Below are 25,209 nucleotides of genomic sequence, written 5' to 3' on the forward strand. Positions count from 1 at the left end.
TCCTTTTATTATAAGTTTTTAGTTACTGTGAAGTAATAATAAAAAATGTGTTGTAAACAGCAAACGCCAAAGAAAGAAGAAAAAATTTAGTTACGACTTTCATATAATGAAATAATTCTATCCCTAAATTCGACACTCCAAAGCAAATGTCTCCTGATTTCTATATATAAAATCGTGCATTTCAAGCAAAAATCCGTATATTTTTCAATTGGCTATTGAAGCCCGCAAATTTAGTGATCAACGTTTGTTAACCACAGTGCTAGAAATTTTATAGACATATACAACAGCTTCCATAACAATTTTTTTGTTTTTCATTTTCTATTCGAACTTTCGTACCTTTACCATTGGAGTATCCGAATATTTGCATACTTCGCAGATTTTCTACTTCACTGTAAGGTAATTGCCATAACACGGTCACCGTTATTCTTCACAAACAAAATTTTCCAGATTTTCCGTATAACTGTAAATCCTTCACTTTATGTACTTTTATCACACGATTTGCATTTATTATCTTTATTGGTCACTGCACCATTAAGACACAATACTACTACGTACGAGTATGTTTGTAGCCGGTGTTCTCAGCTTTGCTTATTCCGTAGAATTTTCCCCTTTAGGAAATTTAAGAATTTTCCCACTAAACACTATTCCACACATACACGCACAATTAAATAAAAATACTATACGAGGCTTAAGCGAAAAACACGTACAACTCGGAACGCCGCTAAAACGCAACTGAACATCGCTTAACACCAGTAGAGTAAACATGGCTTAGATCGGCAACGATTAAAATGCAGTTAACAAGAATTCCAAAGAAGCTAGCGTCAAAATGTATACACTGGCGATTGGTGCTCAATTGTCGTTTGTTTATGTTTGGTGCTCGTATTGGCCTTCGAGTCGCACATTTCCGTACCAAAGCACGAGCTGTCTTTCTCGCTTTCTCGCTCTTTTTCTCGGTCACCTGTGTTCTGGCTCTCTCTTAACGCTCTGTTTTCTGCACTGCACTTGAATTTGGCTTGATCACTCTGGCTTGATCAACAGCTGGCTTTCGTAAGTAAAGCTGTGCGAGCGCAGCAGCTAAACATTGGCTTGATACTACAGTTAGCTGTGGCATTAAATTCAAGCCGGGTTAGTTGTAAAAAGTAAACCTCTCTCTCTGGCGCTCAGCTGCACTCTCACGTACTCCCGCAAGCTTTACCCACTGCTAGTTGTCAGTTTAGTTAATTTAATATAATCTTTTTTTTTTGTGATTGAGCACAAGCTCGGATTAAGGCAACTCAACTAACGATTGGTTAAAGCTATTTGAAACTTCTGAGCGAGAGTGTATATAATTTTCGGATGCATAAGCCAATGCTGACTTATGTGATTAAGTCAAGGTGACTGCGCGGCAAAACAAAATATATCACATGACATGCGCGTGATGTGCGGTTGATGTGCTTAAATGTTGAGTGTCAGACATGAGGAAGAGTAGGTTGCTGTTTATTGAGGTTGGTCAGGGTTTAAGTGAAGGTGAAAATTTGTGTGTAGAATGACAGACGAAAAGAAATACGAGTGATAAACTTTTCATGAGAATAATCACAATGTAAATAATTGGTATTATTAAGTTCACGAGAGATTTTAGAAAGTTTTTTTATTGATTATTATCTCGTTTCGCATAATTTGGTGGCAGGTTAGAAACAAAAGCTGCTTAAAATTATATTTTTTTACACACTTAGTTGCAAGTAGAGTAGGTTTTCTTTTTCAAAAACCCTCAACTACCTGTTTTGCGATTACAAAGTGGTGGGTTTAAACGAGTGATGGCCACTGTGGGCGTAAAATATTAAATGATAGCAAAAGTTTTAACTAATAGTAGTTGCCCCTCGATAGTTTATAGTATCCAGTCAAATCCCGGTTCTACTACGTTACCGCCCGTTATATACCCGGTCAATTCAGCATTATAATGTAGAAATGTGCGAAATTTTTTTTTTTTTGCTGTTACAACCATCAGAAGTTCTTAAAGGAAAAGAAAATTTGGGTTCTGCTGCGGCCTGAATTAGTTGAACAGACTTAAGTTACTCATTTCCTCTAGGCGAATATGAGTCAATATAAGTCAAGCTATGGTATAAGAAAATAGTCCTGTCCATAGCCCATTAAGAAAGTGTGCCAGACGCGCATGAACACCGTATTTGGTACTGGGAAAAGAGAAAAAAGTAACCTACTCAAGAAATTCAATGAGATTGTTGAAGAAAAAGCTGAAGCTAAAAGTTATAGCTAAAGTTGAAAGTTTATCGCGCGCTTCTTCCACTCATTTTTGGATCAATGGGTACGTAAATAAGCAGAATTGTCGATTTTGGAGTGAAGATCAGTCAGAAGAATTGCAAGAGCTACCAATGTATCCAGAAAAGGTCACAGTTTGGTGCGGTTTATGCGCTGGAGGTATTATTGAACCGTACTTCTTCAAAGATGCTGCGAATCGGAACGTAACTGTGAATGGTGAGCGCTACCGTGAAATGATATCCAGCTTTTTTTTTGCCCAAAATGCAAGAGCTTGACTTGCATGACTTGTGGTTTCAGCAAGACGGTGCCACATGCCACAGAGCACGCGTAACAATGGACTTTTTGAGAGGCGAGTTCGGTGAACATTTTATTTCACGTTCGGGACCTGGCAATCTGTCAATTGGCCACCCAGATCGTGCGATATAACGCCTTTAGATTATTTTTTGTGTGGCTTTGTTAAAGCTCATGTCTACAGGTATTCAGACAAGCCTGCTTCAAATAACGCATTGGAAGACAACATTAAAGCATTTATATGTGAGATACCGGCCGAATATGCCAAAATTGGACTAAGCGGATGGACCATTTGAAGCGCAGTCGCGGTCATCATTTGCATGAAATAATCTTCAAACATTAAATTATATGGACTGTACTATCGATTTAAATAAAAATTTCATTTTGAATTTTGCGGGTGTTTTTTTTAACTTTCCTATAGCTCTTAAAAAATCCCCCTTTAGTTTACACACAGAGTGTATTACTCTGAAAGAATCTCTGTTTTACATTTCCGCGAATGTATTAAAAAAAAGTTTATTATTGACATTTAGTTGTTTAGCGAAAAATCTGTAGAAGGTGAACGAATGAATGTTTGGAGTAAAATATATATTTTAAATTCTAGCTATGGTGACATGAGTGAAAGTGAATGAGCAGCGTAATAAAAATCCGGTATCCCGGTAAATTTTTGTTTTTTTTATTTATAGAAAATAACTATATTACCGCACTAATTGTAACTTATTTTCTGCAACAAATGTTAAGCGTTAGAGACAAAAATTTATTTGCAAAGGAGTTGACATTAAACAAATTACGAAACTTTCTTCTTTTTCATATATTTCTGAACCTAAACTTAAATTAGATTAGCTCAATATTTTTAAATTTTTCTCTGCAACATTTAGTTCCAAAACTTTTCTATATAATCGGGATCCCGGTTTTTCTGTTTTTTATTTTTTTATTTTGTAATTTTAAAAATTTATTTGCAAAAGAGTTGACATTAAACAAATTACGAAATTTTCTTCTATTTCATATATTTCTGAACCTAAACTTTAATTAGATTAGCTCACTATTTTTAATTTTTTTTCGGAAACATTTTATTCCAAACCTTTTCAATATAATCGGGATCCCGGTTTATCTGCGTTTTTTTTTTTAATTTAAAAAATTTGCTTGCAAAAGAGTTGGCATCAATACAAATTATGATTTTTTTTTCTATTTCATATGTTTCTGCACTAAACAAGTACAAAATTCAAGTACTAAATATGATTTCTAAAATCTACTGCATAAAAATATGAGCTGATTACGGCTTTAAAATTAGTTATCTAAGTTTTTTCAAACTAAATTAAGAATATTTGAAACCTTATTGTATGAAATTTTCAGTTCAATTTCAGTTCTCTCTAAGTTTTCAGCTTGGTAAAATGCTTCTTGTTTTAAAAAAACTTTCATTGAGTTTTTATTGAATTTAAGTTAGTTCGGAACTCGTCCCGATATTTTGATAAAAATATCTCGCAATCCCGGAATCGCAAATTACTACGAATTGGAATTGCTTTTATTCACTAATGTAAGCTGAATCGAAGATCGACTGTAGGCTCAGCCCCAAAATCCAACACTGAATTTTTACAACTTGTAGCGTAAAATAAAACCCATGCACCTTTTTATGAACTCCCTGAATACGAAGTTGAGATAAATGTACCAGAAACAACTTTAGCTAATGACGGGGGTGGCACAAAAAAGTAAGTGCGGTAAACAGCACTACGCATATAAATACATATAAGACATAACAGACGCGTGTAATAGTAGTCACACCTGTCTTAACAGTAGCAGAAGTGAAGTGGTTGCAGGTTGTGAAACTTCACAGCTGTAGGGGTAGCTTCCTCATTTCTATAAACTTAGCGTTATTGCAATTAATTGTACATTTCGCTGTAGAGGTCAGCGCAAACTCTGAAAATATGTGGACTAGATCAACCGTACTTTAAAGGAGCAAAAGAATAGGTGGAAAGTTCGTCTAGTGATTATTAGATTTGAAAAGTATCAAAGACTTGTAATCCACTCGTACAACGAAAAGTTCACCAAAGTAGTTGAGAGTAGATGGATGAGGCACCAATAGTTAGAAAAAACGAGATTATCATAAGATCCATTCACCATTTGGAGGTGGCTTTCTATCTACTTGGTTGTCATACATTTTCAAGAGATTTAGAGCGTTCACCGCCACAGACTCCGTGCAGCACACTTGTGAAGTTGGCGAAAATCTCTTAGAACTAGAGAGAAGTGCTTTTTAAGAAGAAGAATATTGATTTCGATTTAAAACGCGCTAGATCAGACCGACTTGCCGTTCACCTATTTGCATTTAAACTGATTAAAAAAGAAGAATAAACAAAAAGACGATAGTAAATCATGAGTTGCATGAGAGCAGACACAAAATCATAAAATTTTAAAAAGTGAAAGTGGGTGTAATTACGCAAATATTCTGCCTCCGACAGTTTTTACAAATCGGTCTGATTCACATTTTTGCAAGCCAGATAGTAAATAATCAATTGTTGATATACGAATATTCGCACTTTTCATAGCAGCACAGCAAGCGGTGTCACACATCACAACGTCGCGAATTATCGACAATTCAAGAAGCACGTAAAGACAGCTGAAGATCAGCGCTGTGCTGGAAGCTCTCACGATGAATGCCAAGTTTCTGGCAAATGGCATGAATATTTCGGCAGATTGTTTAATGTCAACAGAGGCACATAAAGTGATAATAGAGAGAATTGCAAGAATTCAAATGATTGGCTCATATTTCATTTGGTTATGAGTATATAAGAAATGCAACCTTCATTTAAGTAACAAAACATTTCAATCTGCATACTAGTCACTTCGCAGTTGTTGTTAGAAATGTGGCAAATATTTTTATTTGCGCTCCTAATAGTCACCGCTGACTGCGCCCTCGATAGGCCACTATGTCCTGACGGTGGTGAACCGGTGTGCGGCAGTGATGGTTATGAATATATTTATTTCGATAACGAATGCAAGCTGAACGTCTATAGTTATAAGCAACTTTTTGCTGGGAAACCAAGTAAGTATTGCTTTTGCACTTTGGAACTTTTGCATTTTGTATAATAACTCATTTCGAAAATCTGTATTTCTCGCAGAACTCACAAAAGTACCGCTCGAAAATTGTTTTTCTAATTGCGAGGGCATCATTTGTCCAGCCATTTATCAGCCCGTGTGTGCATTGCAAATGCCTGCAGGTCCGACAAAAACGGTACCCAACATCTGTCTGGTGAATCAACTGATTTGTGAAACGAAACAACGTAAGCTGCATAAATTTCTCATATTTCTGAATTGTTATTTTTAAACACATATTTTGTTATCGTTTCTACTTCTAGAATGGATAATCGTAAATTATGGTCCTTGCGCAAAACCAGACCAAATAACTTACGGCGCCAGTCTAGCCGCTTACTCGCCATACGCGTCTGACTCTTTAGCTCCTCCCAGCTACCAACCTGCTCCTGCCCCAGCGCCTTATACCCAACCTGATCTCGCCTACCAACCTTCTACGAGTTACTCAACACCAGAAACTTATGTTGATCCTACTCCCGCGTCTGACTATTTACCTGCTCCCAGCTACCAATCTTCTCCTTCTGATTATGGCTCTGCGCCTTCTCCTGCGCCAGCACCAGCACCGGCACCAGTTCCAGCAGCTTATGCCAGTCCTGCTCCCGCGAACCAACCTTCTACTGGTTTTTCAATACCAGTAACTTATGTTGCACCCACTCCTGTGTCCGACTATTTACCTGCTCCTAGCTACCAATCTTCTCCTTCTGATTATGGATCTGCGCCTTCTCCTGCGCCAGCACCAGCACCTGCACCAGTTCCAGCATCTTATGCCAGTCCTGCTCCCGCGAACCACCCTTCTACTGGTTTTTCAATACCAGTAACTTATGTTGCACCCACTCCTGCGTCCGACTATTTACCTGTTCCCAGCTACCAATCTTCTCCTTCTGATTATGGCTCTGCGCCTCCTCCTGCGCCAGCACCAGCTTCTTATACCGACAACGCTCCCGCACGCAATTATGTACCTGCTGTCAACTACCAACCATCTTCTGGTTATGGACCTGCCCCTGCACCTACACCTGAACCAGCCCCAGCACCTTATGCGGATCCTTCTAACAACCACCAACCTTCTATTGGTTATTCCGCGCCAGTAATTTATATTGCTCCTATTCCCAGCTACCAACCTGCTCCTGGTTATGAACCTACGACAGCACCTGCACCAATTCCTACACCTTCATCTGGTTATTCAGGACCAATAACTTATGTTAATCCTGTTCCCGCGCCTGCACCTGAACCTACTCCAGCTCCAGCTCCAGCGCCAACACCAGCACCTGCACCAGCACCAGCACCAGTACCTGCATCGTATGCAGATCTTGCTCCCTCCTCTGGGTCTTTATCTGCTTCTAACCATCAACCTGCTTGTGGTTATGAACCAGCCCCTGCACCTGCACCTGCACCAACCCCTGCACCTAACAATCAACCATCTATTGGTTATGAACCAGCACCAGCACCGGCACCTTCTGCTGATCCTGCTCCTACCTCTAAGTATCAAACTTCTTCTGACTATGCGCCTGCGCCTGCACCTGCCCCAGCATCGTATGTTGAGCCTGCTCCTGCTCCAGCTCCAGCTCCTCACACTTCCTCATCTACCGGGCAAGCTTCTGCTTCTGCTTCTGCTTCTGAATTTTACTCAGCTTTAGATGAAGCACCAGCTGCATCTTACGACTCATATGAGGATCCCAACTCGTACGCTTATCCAGCACCTGCACCAGCTCCTAGTCCCTCTCCTTACCCCGTGCCGTATGTAACACCAGATCGAATCATGGTCTCGCATTACTCTACTGGCCAAATTGCATCTCCTTTTGGCTTCGAAGCTCCTGCTGCAGCTCCAACACCTGCATTATATTCTTACTCAACGCCAGCTTCCTACAGACCTAAAAATATATACGCAGCACGGGTCCCAAATACTTACTCAGCCCTTAATGAAATGCCCTCATCAGAACCATACCAATATCCATTAACGACTGTCATACCCTCGGCGCCTCAAATCAAAGACTTACTCAATTATCTATTTAAATCGCCACCGTCCGAAGAGAATGTGCCACACCTAGCCGCTTTAATTGCGAAGTGGATGGAATACAGTCCGCAGCAGCCACAGTTACCAGCATGGCCCACTGAAATGTCTGAATCGCAATCCATACCTTTTTACTATCAGCCGACTTATACTTTTATCGAGTACCACGGCTCGAAAAAGCCACGCGCATACACGTACAAATAATTTCTAAAAATTTCACTGAAATTTTAATTTAATTAAGTATGTGAATGTTGTGTGTGATTGTGTACCTGTAACTTTTAAGAATCCCCGACCCATTGAAATTGTATATTAGTATGTAATTATATAAATAAATTAAAAGTAAATATGAATAAATTTTGCATCGAAAACGAATTTTTGTATCGTAAATCGCATTGACAATCCTTCAATCTATAATTAGATGAAAAGTGTTTAAGCCAAGTTTCCTCCCTCTTACCGCAATGAATTTTTGTTGGCGACTGCGCTGAGGGTACAGAAAGGCCAAAAAATATGCAGTCATAGTCCTCTCATGTACTTCAGTGATGCAAGGGAAAATTGGGGCAACTTCTGCAATCTTTGCCAGAATGCGCGTTTACCTCCTGGTAGAGAAAAAGTTTGAGAGGTTTCGTGCTTTTCGTGCTTATCCGTCAGTGCTATGTACAGTCCACTCAATTTTCTCTCAAAGTAACTTAGCTTACGTGACTAAGCTAAAGTGACTGAGTAAGAAACTGGGATAGTACTCGTATAGGATAAACAGCTGCCCAAGCAAAGGTTTTATTTGGACAAAGTCTGTCTACTGTGATGCCATACAGAGGACAAAACAAGGATCAATGCTCCATAGAAAAATAAAAGGACCAAATATATATGTATAAGGATACGGCTGCTCTTATGAGTCAAATGACCAGTTAGGGACACAATACTGCCGGACATACACTCCTTAGATTGGTGAGCTACTTGATGCTAACATTGGACGATCTTAGAGTGACGTGCGTTGATTATAAAGTGTCTTTAAAATATTTTTCTGTGACAGAAATACACTGGGAAGCGGTTTAATAACTGTCAAGAGCTATGGCTTTTAGAAAAACTTTTTTCTACAATATAAATTTTGTAGATTCAAGTCCACTTTATATTGGAAAATGCAGACCTTAAAAGTGTGATTCTTTAGGCCTCCTTTAATAAAAAGCCGATTACCTAGCTTTTTTTCTATGGTATAAAATAACAGGAGAATAAATATTTTTGGCTTCTACTCGTGGAATGCTACAAGTCGATCTGATACCATGTTTCAAATCAGCCTTTTAGTGAAGTTTTGTCTTTGCAGTGCTAATTACTTGAAACCGAAGGCGAGTTTATGGGTTGTTTCTATTTAATAAAGGATATTGAAAGATGAGTTAGAGCGGACTTTTCCATTACTAAAACAACTTTGTGTGAATGACCCCGTCGCGGGCAGCCCAATGGCATGAGAATACTGGGTTTAATCAATGCTAATATGAATACTATGCTGAAATAAGATAACAGTAAACGTAAAAGAAGGCTGCATATCTTCTCAACAGCTACGCAGCTTTCCAAGTTATGGTAGATTAAATTGAAATGGCGTCGAATAATTTAACATCCAATCGGCATTTATGCGATTTTTATGAATTATAGTCCTAGATGACTATGCTAGAATCGACCGACGCTGTTGATTTAATTGAATGTCGTCATTGCCGAAAGTTATTCTCGCATGCTCCTAGAATGGTGCTTGACTGCCTCTTTCCCATTTTAATCCCTACAGCTTCTGCGGTAGAAATCAATGTAGGGATTCCGCAATCTGATGCTATCTTTGACCCGACTGCTGAAAGAGGCGGAGTTAAATGTATATCAAAACTATTGATGTTGGGATGTATTCCCCATTTGAGGTTATTGAGGAACGCATTGCCTACCTCATTAGCCGCCTCATTTCTGGAAATTGTTGCACATGGCCAGCCACCCAAATTAAGGATTGAAATTAAAAATTGCGAAACCTAAGTTTTTATTTGTGAACTCAGCTGCAGCCCTCCCAGTTTTTTTAATATAAATAAGATGAGTGTTAGGCTTAAGGAAGATACTGGTTCTAATAAGTGAGGGAAAGGCATACTTAAAGCATTATTCTATATGTAAGCTAAGAAGACCGCGAACGGTTTGCACGATATCTTGAAGAATTGTTGTAAGGTCTGTAGTTATCTCCTAGAGTTTGCCGTATGATAAATTGTTAAGAAATACGATCAGACTGAAACAATGGTGTCTCCGTTTTAGCATTCCAAACAATTAACGTAGGCCAATCAGATTTCCATGCCTGGCTTCAAGAAAAATTACACAGCTCAATTCACACTCAATGGTGTTTTCGAGTACTATCTAGGTGTTAATGATATCTGAGAATAAAAAGTATGTGACTCATCACTTAATAATTGGTTTCGATTTTTAAAATTTATACATTCGATTGCAAATTAATATTTATGCAAACCATATAAACTACACACACAAAACTATTTAGCTCTCGAGGCATTCTTTAGTCTTTTGATTCATAAATTTTATACTACCAATGAATAGTTGACGATTTTCCAACATTGCATAAGCGTCGAAGAATGCATGAGCAGCTGATACAAGGCCAATTAATAACAATAACGCCTCGAAGCACGTACGTGCAGCTGAAGACCACACGCGACATAGCGCGTGTTGCCGAAATTAACGCTCAATCTAAGTCGCTGGCAAATGCGCTTGGCCAACTTCGAGCGGACGAAAAAATAGTAGGCAGATGGCTTCCATGCTGCAGAGGCACATAACGTGATAAGCACAACTCCTATCGCTTCTCTTTCAATATATATAATAACTAGACATTTTAATTACTAGACTCTATAATTACATATAAAAAGGCCTCGTTCACTGACACTTTAGTACAACCAAGCTGCCATTCTGCAAATCAACTCATTCGGTTTAGTAATATAGTAACTAACTTATTTCAAGGCATGTTAGTTATAGTTTTAGTTGGAGTCTTAATTGCATCTGCCAACTCGGCTTCGTACAAAACGCCGGCTGCACAGTATGCAAACGCAAAAGCTGCAGGTCCTGTTTTTTGGCCTCGCTACTTGAATCCAGAAACAGGTCGAGATCCATGGATATTACGATCTCGTTACTTAGCAGCTGCAACTCCATACGCTGCACCAGCACCTTATCCCACACCCCTTGCAGGTCCAAGTCTAGCATCTTACGGAGCCCCAGTATCTCCTCCATCACTTTATACATCACCTGCTCCTACACCTGCTCCCGCGCCCTATGGCAGCTCTGGTGCAGCATCTTACGGAGTTGCAGGACCAGCCCCAGCACCTTACGCTGACCCAAATGTGGCACCTAGCTCACCACTCTATGCAGCACCAGTACCTGCTCCATCGTCCTACGGCAGCCCTAGTCCAGCAACTTCTGGATCCTCAGCACCCTGCGATGTCCCTAGTACAACATCTTACGGAGACTCAACATCTGCCTCAGCACCTAGTCCAGCTACCGCCCTTACTCTCTTAGTAGTACCGGCACCTGACCCAGCACCCTATGGAGGACCAAATCCATCACCTGCCCCTTCACCCTACGCAGTACCGGCACCAGCTCCATCAGCATATACCGGCCCTAGTCCAGGTCCTTATGGAGGCCCAGCACCTGGCCCATCACTCTACGCAGCACCGGTACCAGCTCCATCAGCTTATGACGGCCCTAGTCCAGGTCCTTATGGTGACCCAGCACCTGGCCCATCACCCTACGCAGCACCGGCACCTGCTCCATCAGCTTATGGCGGTCCTAACCCAAGTCCTTATGGAGACCCAGCACCGGCACCTTCTCCATCAGCTTATGGCGGCCCTAGTCCAGGTCCTTATAGAGGCCCAGCACCTGATCCATCACCCTACGCAGCACCGGTACCAGCTCCATCAGCTTATGACGGCCCTAGTCCAGGTCCTTATGGTGACCCAGCACCTGGTCCATCACCCTACGCAGCACCGGCATCTGCTCCATCAGCCTATGGCAGTCCTAGTCCAGCTCCATACGGAGCCCCAGCACCCTGTGGCGGCCCTAGTGCAACATCTTACGGAGAGCCAACGTCTGTCTCAGCACTTAACGCCGGGCCTAGTCCAACTACTGCCCTTACTCTCTTAATAGCAAAGGCACCTGACACAGCACCATACGATGGACCAAGTCCATCACCTTCCCCATCACCATACGCAGCACCGGCACCTGCTCCATCAGCTTATGGTGACCCTAGTCCAGGTCCTTATGGAGGCCCAAAACCTGGTCCATCACCCTACGCAGGACCGGCACCTGCTCCATCAGCTTATGCCGATTCTAGTCCAGGTCCTTATGACGGCCCAGGACCTGATCCATCACCCTACGCAGCACCGGCATCTGCTCCATCAGCCTATGACAGCCCTAGTCCGACTCCATACGGAGCCCCAGCACCCTGCGGCGGCCCTAGTGCAACATCTTACGGAGAGCCAACGTCTGTCTCAGCACTTAACGCCGGGCCTAGTCCAACTACTGCCCTTACTCTCTTAATAGCAAAGGCACCTGACACAGCACCATACGATGGACCAAGTCCATCACCTTCCCCATCACCATACGCAGCACCGGCACCTGCTCCATCAGCTTATGGTGACCCTAGTCCAGGTCCTTATGGAGGCCCAAAACCTGGTCCATCACCCTACGCAGGACCGGCACCTGCTCCATCAGCTTATGCCGATTCTAGTCCAGGTCCTTATGACGGCCCAGGACCTGATCCATCACCCTACGCAGCACCGGCATCTGCTCCATCAGCCTATGACAGCCCTAGTCCGACTCCATACGGAGCCCCAGCACCCTGCGGCGGCCCTAGTGCAACATCTTACGGAGAGCCAACGTCTGTCTCAGCACTTAACGCCGGGCCTAGTCCATCTACTGCCCTTACTCTCTTAATAGCACAGGCACCTGACACAGCACCATATGATGGACCAAGTCCATCACCTGCCCCATCAGCCTACGCAGCACCGGCCCCTGCTCCATCAGCTTATGGTGGCCCTAGTCCAGGTCCTTATGGAGGCGCAAAACCTGGTCCATCACCCTACGCAGCACCGGCAACAACTCCATCAGCTCATGGCGGCCCAGTACCTGGTCCATCACCCTGCGCAGGACCGGCACCTGCTCCATCAGCTTATACCGTTCCTAGTCCAGGTCCTTATGACAGCCCAGCACCTGCTCCTTCACCCTACGCAGCACCGGCACCTGCTCCATCAGCTTATGGCGGCCCTAATCCAAGTCCGTATGGAGGTCCAGCACCGGAACCTTCTCCATCACCTTATGCTGGTCCTAGTCCAGTTCCTTATGACGGCCCAGCACCTGATCCATCACCCTACGAGGTACCGGCACCTGTTCCATCCGCTTATGGCGGCCCTAATCCAGGTCCTTATGGAGGTCCAGGACCGGCACCAGCTCCATCAGCTTATGGTAGCCCTAGTCCAGGTCCGTACGGAGCCCCAGCACCTGGCCCACCAGACTACGCAGCTCCGGCGCCAGCTCAATCAGCTTATGGCGGCCCTAATCCAGGTCCTTATGGAGGCCCATCACCGGCACCAGCTCCATCAGCTTATGGTGGCCCTAGTCCAGGTGCGTACGGAGCCCCAGCACCTGGCCCACCAGACTACGCAGCTCCGGCGTCTGCACAATCAGCTTATGGCGGCCATAGTCCAGGTCCTTATGGAGGCACAGCACCAGGTCTATCACCCTACGCAGCACCGGGACCAGCTCCATCAGCTTATGGTGGCCCTAATCCAGGCCCTTATGGAGCCCCAGCACCGGCTCCACCTCCATCAGCTTATGGCGGCCCTAGTCCAGGTACTTACGGAGCCCCAGCACCTGGTCCACCAGACTACGCAGCACCGGCACCTGCTCCATCAGCTTATGGCGGCGCTAGTCCAGGTACTTACGGAGCCCCGGCACCTGCTCCATCAGCTTATGCCGGCGCTAATCCTGGTCCTTATGGAGGCCCAGCACCTGGTCCAGGATTTTGTCCAGCAGCAGCATCAGCGCCAGGCCCCTATGTAAGTCCAACTCCACCACCATATGCTGCACCGGCACCGGCACCTTTACCTATTCCTTCAAACGATGTCATCTCTTATCTAAAATAAAAATGAAATTGTAAATCCTCAATATGTTGTTTTTCTTAATTTTCCCTTAATGTCTCCGTACAAAACCGATTCATGTACACCCAATGGCCCCAAACTTCACGGCTTGCCTATCAAAAGTTATTTTATAAGAATTTTTTGTATTTATTTAATTTTCTTTTTTCTTATTTTACAACTTTTTGCCATATGCAACGAATTTACTCAAAAACACAAGTAAACTAAAAATGGTTTCCACTCAGTGTGGCTTGGGGATTGGAGGGTTAAGTGAATGGAACAACGTGATTGATGTTGTTGTTTTTGTTGTAGTTGTCCATAATAAAGGATTGCTGCTGAAGTGACATTCTTTGGCGGCATATAAATCCGGGTCCTTCCACTAGCGTCGAGGCGAGTGACGTGGGAACGCACGAAAAATTTGAAATGCATCGCAAATTCGCGCAAAGCTCGGCCACACACCCAATAAAGGGCGTAAGCGCCAATTATAAATAAAAAATGAGTTGGTTTTGCTAGTAACAAATCACTTAGGGGAGTAAATTCGAATTATAAAACAATTTATTAATAACTTAAGCCTTTTACTGCTTATGCCGAGTGTACTCGTCAAAGCGAAACGAAAATTGTTCGCTTAATGTCGAATATAATCGTAGTGAAGATAAAACATCGCATTCGTATAGTTATTCAACGAAACAACTTTATTTTTTCCCAGAATAAGAGCAAATAAAGATATACTAAAAAATGTTCATTTTTGAATATTCGTTGGTCTGGCAACCTTATTTATTTTAATGCACAATAGCTTAAATTAAGCTGAAATAGCGCATTATGAGGAAATGCCGTAACAAACCGATTTTTTCAAATAAAAAAACATTTCGTATGTCCGATAAATAAAAATATATATTTTCTAAAAAACCAACATTTGATTTTTAGACATAATTGCCTATTTTTACAAGCAGAAACATTTTACGCCATTTACTCGTCTTCGTTTGAAAATAACTAAGCAGGTAGAAAAGTTTTTCGAAACAAAATTAAACAGTTAAAGTGTTAAAAAATCATGTAGATTTTCGAACTGAGCGGCCGAGTTTAGTAACTTCAGGTATGAGAACAACTTAGTAAATTAGTGGCTGATAAAGCCATTATTTTCAGATAAAATACATTTTATTTCTCGAGCAAAGCTCTTTTTCATTTTATTTCATTTAGTAAGTCTATGGTTACAAAACTTAACATACTAGAGGCAGAAAGTGAGCTAAAGATAAGACTTGAATGTAAAAAGATAAAAAAAAGAGATCAAGGAAGGGAAAAATTAAGATCAATTAACCCTTAAATGCATTGCGTTGCCGTTTGGCAACATAGCATTAAAAGTTCTATAATTTCGCATATACTACAGATAACGGTTTAATTCGTGATGTAGACTTTTGGCTACATACTGTTCAAACGAAATCGTAAGTTGACTCGTGTGTTTTCATTGATCGTGCTTTTTTGGCGCAATTTTTTGACATGAGTATACACATTGTCCACAAGTAGTGAAGTATGAGCTTTGAAAAGCGTTGTAAAATAATAAATAAAGCATCAATTGTTATTTAAAATTATTGTTTATACATAAAAAGGTATGTATTTGCATTTGCAGCAGTTGTATATGTAAAAATAATTTTGATTGTTATCAAATTACCATTTGGCTACATTGTGCATATAATCATAGTTTGTTCAACTTGTGTGACCACTATTAATTCTCTTGTTCAGTTGTTTCCAAAATGAATAAACCATTCAAATCAGTGGAGGAACTTACGAAATATTTGCTGGAATATAATAGCGACGAAAATGAAGATGAGAATGGATTTGACGACGATATAGAGGACTTTGATCCGACTGATCTGGCACATTCTGATGAGGATACAGAAATAGATGCAATCACGCAGCCTCCTTTAGCTCCGAGTCCGTCATTGGAATGTAATTCTGCAGCCCCTTCAACCGAAGATTTTGGACAACGCACCAAAAAAACATCATTTGGAAAAAAAAATCTACAATTAAATTAAGATCAACTCCAATTTCATGGCAACGATGAAATAGACGGTGAATTATTAAGTTTAGAGACTCCATTCCAGTTTTTTTGTTACTTTTTACTGATATTATGAACATTGTTAAGCAGACAAATTTGTACAGTGTACAAAAGAATCCAGAAAAAGTACATTACCATTGTAGTGTACATGTCTATTGTACATGCGCCGAGTATTAGATCTTATTGGAGTGATAAACTGGGCATTTCTTTTGTAAAAGACATAATGCCAGTCAACGCCTTTGAAAAATTGCGGCAGAATATACACTTCAATGATAATTCTTCTTTTTTACCACGTGGTCAAGAAGGGCATGATCGGTTATACAAAATAAGGCCCCTAATCAATCATCTTCTTTCCAAATTTAGAAGCATACCATTGGAAAAACAACTGGCCATCGACGAACAAATGTGCTCAACAAAAGTGAAACACTTCATGAAGCAATATATGCCAATGAAACCCCATAAACGGGGTTTCAAATAGTTTGTTTTGGCAGGAATTTCTGGATTTGCCTACAATTTTGAAATATACACTGGTGCTGAAAACAATATGCCAAGACCGCATGACGAACCAGATCTTGGGGCAACATCAAACATTGGTTTGCGCGTATATCATTATAATATTTATACAGCCATTCCACTGATGGTGTATTTAGCCAAAAAAGGTATTTTCTCGTTTGGAACTGTTCGTAGAAACAAAATTCCAAATTGTAAATTACCAACTGAAGCCGCAATGAAAAAAGAAGAACGCGGAAAAAGCAATGAATATATGACGACTATAGGACGACTATGGAGTCGATATAACTTCAGTTGTTTGGAAGGATAATAAATATGTTAACCTAATATCTTCTTTTGCAGGAACATCTCCTGAAAGATTAGTAAAACGATTTGATCGGAAAGCTGGCAAAGTAGTTGATGTAAAATGCCCCAATATTTTTCAGGAATATAATCGCAATATGGGAGGCGTGGACCTCTTAGATAGTTTAATGGGTAGGTATTGCAATTAAAAGTAGAAAGTGGTACTTGCGAATATATTATCACTTGATTGACATGACAATGGTCAATGCGTGCTTGACCTACAAATGCGTACTGAAGCAGAAGAACAAAACGGAATCTGATCTTTTAAACCAAGCTGATTTTCGTCTGGAAGTAGTTCGTTGTCTCAGCGAAGTGAAAGTGGGAACAAAACGTGGCAAACCAAGTAGCATAGAACCAGCAATTCAAATGAAGAAGAAAAGAGGTCCTGCTCAACATGTTCTTCCCAAGGATATTCGCGGAGATGAAACTGGACACTGGCCCGAGCACACGGAAACTAAAATGCGCTGCAAATATCCTGAATGTAAGGGCTTCAGTCGCGTTAAATGTGAAAAATGTGGCATTGCTCTGTGTTTTAACAACAAAAATAATTGTTTTAAACTTTTTCATATAAATTAATATTTCATTTACATGTTTTTTGAACAATTTAAATTGAATAAAATAATTTTTTCTCCTTGCATTTTCGATTTGTTTCAGTCCTGACAATTTTCACTATATCGCTCTAATAACACATGATGTAGCCATTTGGCAACAAACCCTTATCCTTAAGAAAAAAGGACAATTTTGAGCACTAAAATTTTTTTATTATTTTTTCATGACTTTATAAGCAGTTATCTCTCGTTAAAAAAAAAATGCAAATCGGAGATGTCATGCATTTAAGGGTTAATGGCTGTATAATTTAAATAATTTGATTTAAAAATTTTAACAAGCAACGGATAATGAAAAGGAGAGTATTCAAGCTTATCTGTTCCAGTAGATCAGAGAAATGGATGAGACCACAGTCTCTGCCCGAATATATGGAAGGAAACACCCAACACCGCCGAAAAAAAATTGTGAAAAATCAACGCAATTTTTGAGCCACTAGAAACTTCCAATTTATTAGACCATCAAAATTTAATGGGCTATAAAACTGCATACTCGAAATTTTTACAAAACGTAGTAAAACTGTGAAATTTTGAAGAAAATGCGTTGATTTTTTTTTTCTAATTTCCACAAGGCACGAAATCTTGGTTTGTATGATTTTTATTGCAGAATGAACTATATTTGCCTAAACAAGTTATTAAAATTAAATAAGAAACAAATAAATTCTCAAAACTTGTCAATAAGTTCCTGTGCTAGAGTTAATTAACGCCGTGTAGATACAACAAACTTTGAAATACGTATGGCATCAATTTCATGCAAAGCATAAGTTATCAAAAGAAGAGCTAGAACTATCGTTATACGGAACTGAGGGGAAGAAACGAGATAAAAAATGCTGGTATGTTTATATGCCGTTTTACATCGAAAGTACACCAGCCAGTAAATGGAAGCTATCAGACTTTTGATTCGCAACTTTCATACAACTATCAACAGTTGATAAGTTCTCAACATTATCCAAGCTTCAAAGAATGTGTTGCCAACTGACACAATACTAAATAGCAATATTTGTAATAATTATTATTATTGACGAAGTAGCACGTGCGAACTGGCGATAGCTCCCGGGAGTAGGGTCCCACCTAAGCAAACAGGAAATGCAATTTTCCAACTTCGAGTGTATGAAGAAATGGTAGGCCGATTTGTTACATGCGGCAGAGGCACATAAAGTGATAAGCAAAATGTCTTAATATATTTTTTTTCTTGTTCTAATTAAATACAACTAGAAATAGGTATAAAAGAACCACATCCGTTTACATTTCAGTAGAACAAAGTTGCCATTCGCTCAGTGATCTGCTTTAAAATAAAAAACTAAATTGTTTTAAAAAATGTTGTTCATAATTTTAATTGCAGCCTTAATTTCAACCTCCAACTCGGCGTTATATAATTCGCCAATTTCGGTTGTACCTGTTCCAGCGCGCTACGGAGGCTCACGACCAGCTCCAGCATCATGCAAAGCGCCACCATCCATCCCAATCCTCTACGAAAGTATTGGTCCAGCTGCTGCATCATATGCTGCACCACCACCTGCTCCAATATCATATTCTGCACCACCATCTGTCCCTGTCCTCTACGAAAGTATTGGTCCAGCTGCTTCATCATATGCTGCACCGCCACCTGCTCCAGCGCGTTGGGGACCAGCCCCAGCTTTATACGCTGCACCACCCTCCATTCCGATCCTTTACGAAAGCATTGGTCCAGCTCTAGGATCATATGGTGCACCACCACCTGCTCCAGCACCCTGCGCAAGACCACGACCAACTCAAGCATCATACAAAACACCACCATCTATCTCTGTCCTCTATGAAAGTGTTGGGCCAGCTCCATCATCATATGCTGCACCCCCACCTGCTCCAGCATCATATTCTGCACCACCATCTGTCCCTGTCCTCTATGAAAGTGTTGGTCCAGCTGCTGCATCATATGCTGCATCACCACCCTCTCCGGCAAGTTACACTGGTCCAAGTCCAGCTCCAGCTTCATATGGTGCACCACCACCTGCTCCAGCAAACTATGCAGGCCCAAGTCCATCTGCAGGCTCTTATTCAGATAATGTTACCTATTATCTATAATATAATTCTAAAGAAATGTAGAATTTCCGAATACAATGGGTCATTTAATTTGATGCGTTTTTTTTATTCGTCATTAAAATGTCAACAAAGTCACTGAATGAAGTTTTCAGAAGCCCAATGGTATAACCCGAATTAGCAACCAGATTAAGAAGTCAAACACATGGAAGATCAGAAATTTGCTGAAACCCAGAACCGTTGAAAAGAATTTTGCTTTCCTTTATTGAAAAATTTGTATCCTTTCCTTCTTTATTGGCACAGTAGCCGCCTATGCGATTTTCACCGAGCTCAGCAAATCGCACCAGTAGTTACTGCTTCATGCGAGCTGAGAATAGTTTCTCTCTGCCTCTGCTATTATCAACAAGTGTCGCAACGAATACTAAGGACTTGTGATCATAAGGACATCAGGAATTATCTTTATTTTTTTCCTTCTAAAACTCATACAGCTTGCCGTTCTATGGTCTGTGACATTTGCCGTCGCCAACTCGCAAAGTCCGTAAAGAATTTGAAACACCAAATTATAGAAAATGTTTTTTGCTAATAGCGTTTGCCCTCGGCGAATAATGTGAACATGAAAAAGCTTATCATAAAAAATCATCTGCCGTTCGCGGACTGTAGGTGCCTCTTTTTGTCGAAAATAGCAAGGCGCACACCACAAATAGGAGGAAGCGCTTAGCCAAATATCCAATAAAGAAAGTGAATGTGGGTTTTTCCTGCAAGAATATAATTCTGAATTGTGCAATATAATTTTGTATTCAAATATGTGTAAACACAGCCTTACTTCTTTTCTAATTCTGACAATTGAACTGTTGAAAGTTATTAAAAATTACTATCGATCTTCTATCGAAACAGCGGAAAACTCGATGGTAATATAAATAGGTTATCTCTCAGCCGACATAGCGGCGAATTTCGGCGCTTTGTGCGCCAATCCCTTAACTTTATTCCAGCTAAGATGCATAGCATGTGTTATACTAAGTTTCCACCGCAGCCGCTAGCGTGTTCTCTGCCGCTATCGTGTTCTTAGCGCAAACACGAAACAAAACTCCTGTCAAATCCCATACAAAATTAAAACACAACTCCATACCTAAACTCACTTTCAAAGCGTGTTTTGTGGGTTTGCGTCTAATTTAAAGCGTGTTTTGTTGGGTTTGCGTCTAATTTAATTATTAAGTGGTGGCAATGTTGCTCATTTTCCTCATTTATTATTGCATTCTTATCGAAACATGGCAACCATTCGGAATTCACAGAGAGGTCGTTGGTTCGAATCTCGGTGAAAGCAAAATTAATAAAAACATTTTTCTAATAGCGGTCGCCCCTCGGCAGGCAATGGCAAACCTCCGAGTGTATTTCTGCCATGAAAAAAATCTGCTCATAAACATATCATAAAACAAAATGAAATAAATGTATAAAAAAAAAAAAATTTTTGTGATTCGAACCAAGGATTTCGGATCGGAAGCCCACATTGCTAGCCGCTGGGCTATCGCGCTGTGCTGTCGCCGCAAAATAATGTATCATAAATCTGCTTACCATACCAAAGACCATACACTTTGCAAACACATTTCGGTGGAAACAGTTGACAGTTCTCCTAAACACAACTCCTGCAAACACGGTGTTTACTTTTGGTGGAAACGCCGTATTACTGACTCCAGCAGTCATCTCCGGGTGTTTGTTGGTTTTCCTCACCTGCGACTTTCTTGGGGGTTCCAGACAATCGCAGCCCTTATTATATCGCCTCCTTCTCTCCGCAGTGCATGCCGCAGTGCCCATTTCCTCTTTCGGACTTCTACCATAGTTACACTGGCTTCTATTGTGTTCTGGCCCATAAGCCAGCATTGGAGATGGTATTTGGGCACAATATTTGAAGAATTTTTAGTTTGTTAGTCTGTTTATAAAAGTTTTGAGTTTTGTGTTGGCTATCTTCGCACTTCACTTTTCGCGCCCGCAAAGGGAAGAGGCGGCAGCCGTAGCCGAATGGGTTGGTGCGTAACTTCCATTCGGAATTCAGAGACACCGTAGATTCGAATGTCAGTGAAGAAAACGTTTTTTCTAATAGGCAATGGCAAACCTCCGAGTGTATTTCTGCCATGAAAGAGTTCCTCATAAAAACCATTTGCCGTTCGGAATCGGCTTGAAACTGTAGGTCCCTCTATTTATGGAACAACATCAAGACGCACACCACAAATAGGAGGAGGAGCTCGGCCAAATACCCAAAAAGGGTGTACGCGCCAATTATATATATATATATATGTATTTAAAGTGAAGAGGGCTTTATATTAGAATTAAATATTCTGAGTTTTGGGCGCCGCACACTGGGGAATTTTGCGGAAAAAAGTCAAATTTGCAACATACCACCTACGCAATGTTTAATGGTATTTCTAAATTCCAGAATAGAACCAACAATAAAATCAAAAGGAATTACTAAACTCCGACTTACAGTTTTTTTTTTATAGATATGTCAAAAGTATAATTTTTTTATAGTATTGAACTGACTAAGAAAAAACTTCAAAGCCCAAGCTGGTTTTTTTTCTTTTTGCTTGAGCCGACTTCCAATTTTTTATTTTTCATTTAGGGTACGATATTTCTATATATATTTTAGCCGGAAGAACAAAGGCTGTAAAGCATTTGATTATCTATTTATAATTAATTTTACGAAAAAAAAAAAATCATATTCCTTCATATTCTTAGATCTGCAAGTTGAGCTACATTTACCTACGGTCAGAAACTAGTATCAACGTGTTGCTTAATAACGTCTCTTTCAGTTTTAATCAATTGCAGGTGCCACCAGGTGCCACTGATTATTTTTTGGCAATGATAATAACTAAACGCTTTCTAGTGTGTGCATAATGATAAGGAAACACTTTTAATTTTGTTTTAAATAAAAAAAATAGTTTTTAGACATGTTCTTTTCATACACAAATATATACAACTTCGTTAGTAGTAAAAATGTAAATATTTTTTGGGATGTATACTTTTTTCCGCATCTCTGTACAAAAATCCCCAGTGTGCGCCGTGATATGTATGATGCATTCCAAATTGCCTGCACAGAGCCAAATACCGCCGTTACCTTCTTTATTCGGCTTTTGATATCGTGATTTGTGCTATAAATGGAGGGACCTCTTCCATAGCAGAAATTCATTCGGAGATTTGCTACTGCCTGCCAAAGATCGACCGTCATTAGAAAACATTTTGCTACAATTTAATGTTTTACCTACAATGGGATCTCTATACACCCGCCGAATAGTAGTCACGCACAAACCCACTCGACTCGGTTTCCTTGGGAGGTCTCAAAGTTATATGACACAAGTTTTTCAATCGAATCAGGAAAACAATGCTGACATCATACAATTAGCGAGTTTGCTGCTTTGTGCGAATTTAGTAGTACCACGAAGGGAGTTATCGCCAAATTATAGTAAGCGATATTAGAGCTGCTGTTCATACAAAAACTTTCAAGCTGTTTGAAATCAAATGAGGTTATAGACGAAGCTCACTTCAAAAGCCTAAGAGTGGTTTATTTAGTTTTTTGGCATAAGAACGTAAGATGTTGACAAACAGTACCGAAACCCTGCGAAAAGTTAGCAAAGCAAATTATATTTAACAACAAATGAGCTCAGAGGATCCGCAAGTCTATATTGGCGACCCTAGTTGTCTAAAAGGAAATCTGAGGCGAAAAAATCCACTATGTCAGCCGGGAGATTGGACGAAGAACTACTCCTGTGAATAGTTGTTAGTTATATTCTGACGCCAATTGAATAGTCGTATATTACGTCCGTTTGCAAATCTATCGAGCCGTTGCTACGTACCTTAGTAAACAGATATGCGGTATATTTCACTGGTTCGCTGCATGTATTTGAATATAACTCAAAAAGTTATGAGAATCCCAATATTAAATTTGGAGGTATTACGAAGCCCAGTCTCAACTATTAATAAGAGAAAGTAAAGAAAAACATCTGAGCGGTGATGTTTTTTCACAAATGACCAAAAAAAAGTTTACTAAAAATTTTGAACAAAACAGTAAAACATTAATAAACATTTTATTTTTCACAAGTGACCAAAACAAAATTTTCTCATAAATTTTGATTTAAAAAGTTAAAAGTTGTTTAAAAACAAATTTTTTAAGCAGAAATCCGACTATAAAAGTTTCAGGTACCAAAAAAAAATTTTTTTTAATATTTTTTTTATAATAATTTTTTGAAAAAATTTTTTAAAGTATATTTTATCCTTAAATTTGAAAATGTTTGTAAGCAAAATACTATACAAATTTGTTTGTGAGTGGGAATCCGACTATAAAAGTTTCAGGTACCAAAAAACAATCTTTTAAATTTTGTTTGTTTGTTTTTTTGAAAAAAATGTTTAAGGTATTATTATTGTATATATTATTGTATATATATATATATATATATATATATATATATATATATATAAAATAGGCGCGTACACACTCTTTTTGGGTGTTTGGCCGAGCTCCTCCTCTTATTTGTGGTGTGCGTCTTGATGTTGTTCCACAAATGGAGGGACCTACAGTTTCAAGCCGTCTCCGAACGGCAGGTATTTTTATGAGCTTTTTTTATGGCAGAAATACACTATTACTACTACTACTATTATACTACCCGCTATTAGAAAAAACTTTTTCTTAATTTTAGTGTTTCACCGAGATTCGAACCTACGTGCGCGGACGGCAGCCAAATACTATAAAATATTATAATAAATATTAAAATAAAATTAATAATATGTAATTAAAAAAAAAATTTAACACATCTTTTGTCCTTAAAAATAAAAAAAAAAAAAATTTTTTTTTAAGCAAAATCCTATAAAAGGATATTTCACTTTAAAAGCTCTAAAGTTACTAAATTTTTGAAAATTTTTTCACTTCCTGTTTTTTTATTGAAACCTAATTACAAATAAATCAATTTTCAGAAAAATCGACGAGAATACTCGTATACTTGGATCACTTCACGGTCAATCGCTTAGGTGCAAATGCGCATTGGTGGCTATAAAGTCATTCAAGAAGAAGAGGGAGAAACAGAAAGAAAATGGAAATTTGTTCTCTAGAGTTGATGAAGCGTGTTCGTAAATAATCTGCAGTGAGTACAAATATTTGTCCAAACAAGAACATCTCTGTATCGAAATACTAAAATGTCCATAATACGTTGATAAACGATGCGTAACTTGAGTAGCCGCAATCTTCTTTTATTTGTTCAGGTGGTAAGTTCTCACAATTTTAATTATTTCTGTTCTGAATAAAAGTAGATGACAAAAATTTATTTCGCAATTACTTCTATTATTATACATTTTTTTAAAATGGTGTGTAGCAATATGGGGCTGAACAAATTTCGCTCATTATATCTCTTAAATAACCGAACCCTTGAATTCATATGCACATAATACGGCAAATATGCGTTTCTAGACAAAATTGAATTTTATAAATACAAATGTAATGTTAATTTTAATTGCTTTGCTCAAGAATGACCTACAGACGTGCTTTTTTTTCTTCTAAGACGAGGCAGAAGTACTGGCCCAACAAACACATCAACTCAGATATATTTTACATAACGAAAAGAAAAGAATGTGTAAGAATGTATACGCACAATAAAAAGTATAACAGAGTACTGGAGCAAATGCGTAGAATCTTTGTTCATACAGGGTGCTCCAAGTTTGTGCTTCTTTTATAGCTGAGTTTAGCTGTTATCGCATAAGTATAAGTATATGTATAAGTATAAGTATAAGTATAAGTATAAAGTATAAGTATAAGTATAAGTATAAGTATAAGTATAAGTATAAGTATAAGTATAAGTATAAGTATAAGTATAAGTATAAGTATAAGTATAAGTATAAGTATAAGTATAAGTATAAGTATAAGTATAAGTATAAGTA

The 25,209-nt window shown here is 39.5% G+C and overlaps 3 protein-coding genes across 3 annotated transcripts; all 3 read left to right on the forward strand.

Moving 5' to 3' along the window:
• Positions 1–5,341: 5,341 nt before the first annotated feature.
• On the forward strand, positions 5,342–8,005 carry LOC129246219 (cell surface glycoprotein 1-like). The gene is made up of 3 exons (XM_054884855.1): positions 5,342–5,578; positions 5,655–5,816; positions 5,892–8,005. Exons 1-3 carry the CDS (start codon positions 5,398–5,400, stop codon positions 7,835–7,837), a joined length of 2,289 nt encoding a protein of 762 aa, XP_054740830.1. The 5' UTR covers positions 5,342–5,397; the 3' UTR covers positions 7,838–8,005.
• Positions 8,006–10,611: 2,606 nt separating this feature from the next.
• LOC129244378 (basic proline-rich protein-like) lies at positions 10,612–13,807 on the forward strand. The gene has a single exon (XM_054881998.1). The coding sequence runs from the start codon at positions 10,612–10,614 to the stop codon at positions 13,783–13,785; it is 3,174 nt and encodes a 1,057-aa protein (XP_054737973.1). The 3' UTR covers positions 13,786–13,807.
• A 4,737-nt stretch (positions 13,808–18,544) lies between these two features.
• LOC129245320 (skin secretory protein xP2-like) lies at positions 18,545–19,389 on the forward strand. The gene has a single exon (XM_054883404.1). It carries the CDS (start codon positions 18,598–18,600, stop codon positions 19,339–19,341), a length of 744 nt encoding a protein of 247 aa, XP_054739379.1. The 5' UTR covers positions 18,545–18,597; the 3' UTR covers positions 19,342–19,389.
• Positions 19,390–25,209: the final 5,820 nt, after the last annotated feature.

The sequence above is a fragment of the Anastrepha obliqua genome, chromosome 4 (assembly GCF_027943255.1).
Source record: "Anastrepha obliqua isolate idAnaObli1 chromosome 4, idAnaObli1_1.0, whole genome shotgun sequence".
Taxonomy (NCBI): domain Eukaryota; kingdom Metazoa; phylum Arthropoda; class Insecta; order Diptera; family Tephritidae; genus Anastrepha; species Anastrepha obliqua.

Bases quoted from the DNA above. Each gene is read 5' to 3' on its own strand.
- LOC129246219 (XM_054884855.1), top strand. From the start codon at position 5,398: ATGTGGCAAATATTTTTATTTGCGCTCCTAATAGTCACCGCTGACTGC. The intron at 5,579-5,654 runs GTAAGTATTGCT...TATTTCTCGCAG, and splicing joins ACTTTTTGCTGGGAAACCAA to AACTCACAAAAGTACCGCTC. The intron at 5,817-5,891 runs GTAAGCTGCATA...TTCTACTTCTAG, and splicing joins GATTTGTGAAACGAAACAAC to AATGGATAATCGTAAATTAT.
- LOC129244378 (XM_054881998.1), top strand. From the start codon at position 10,612: ATGTTAGTTATAGTTTTAGTTGGAGTCTTAATTGCATCTGCCAACTCG.
- LOC129245320 (XM_054883404.1), top strand. From the start codon at position 18,598: ATGTTGTTCATAATTTTAATTGCAGCCTTAATTTCAACCTCCAACTCG.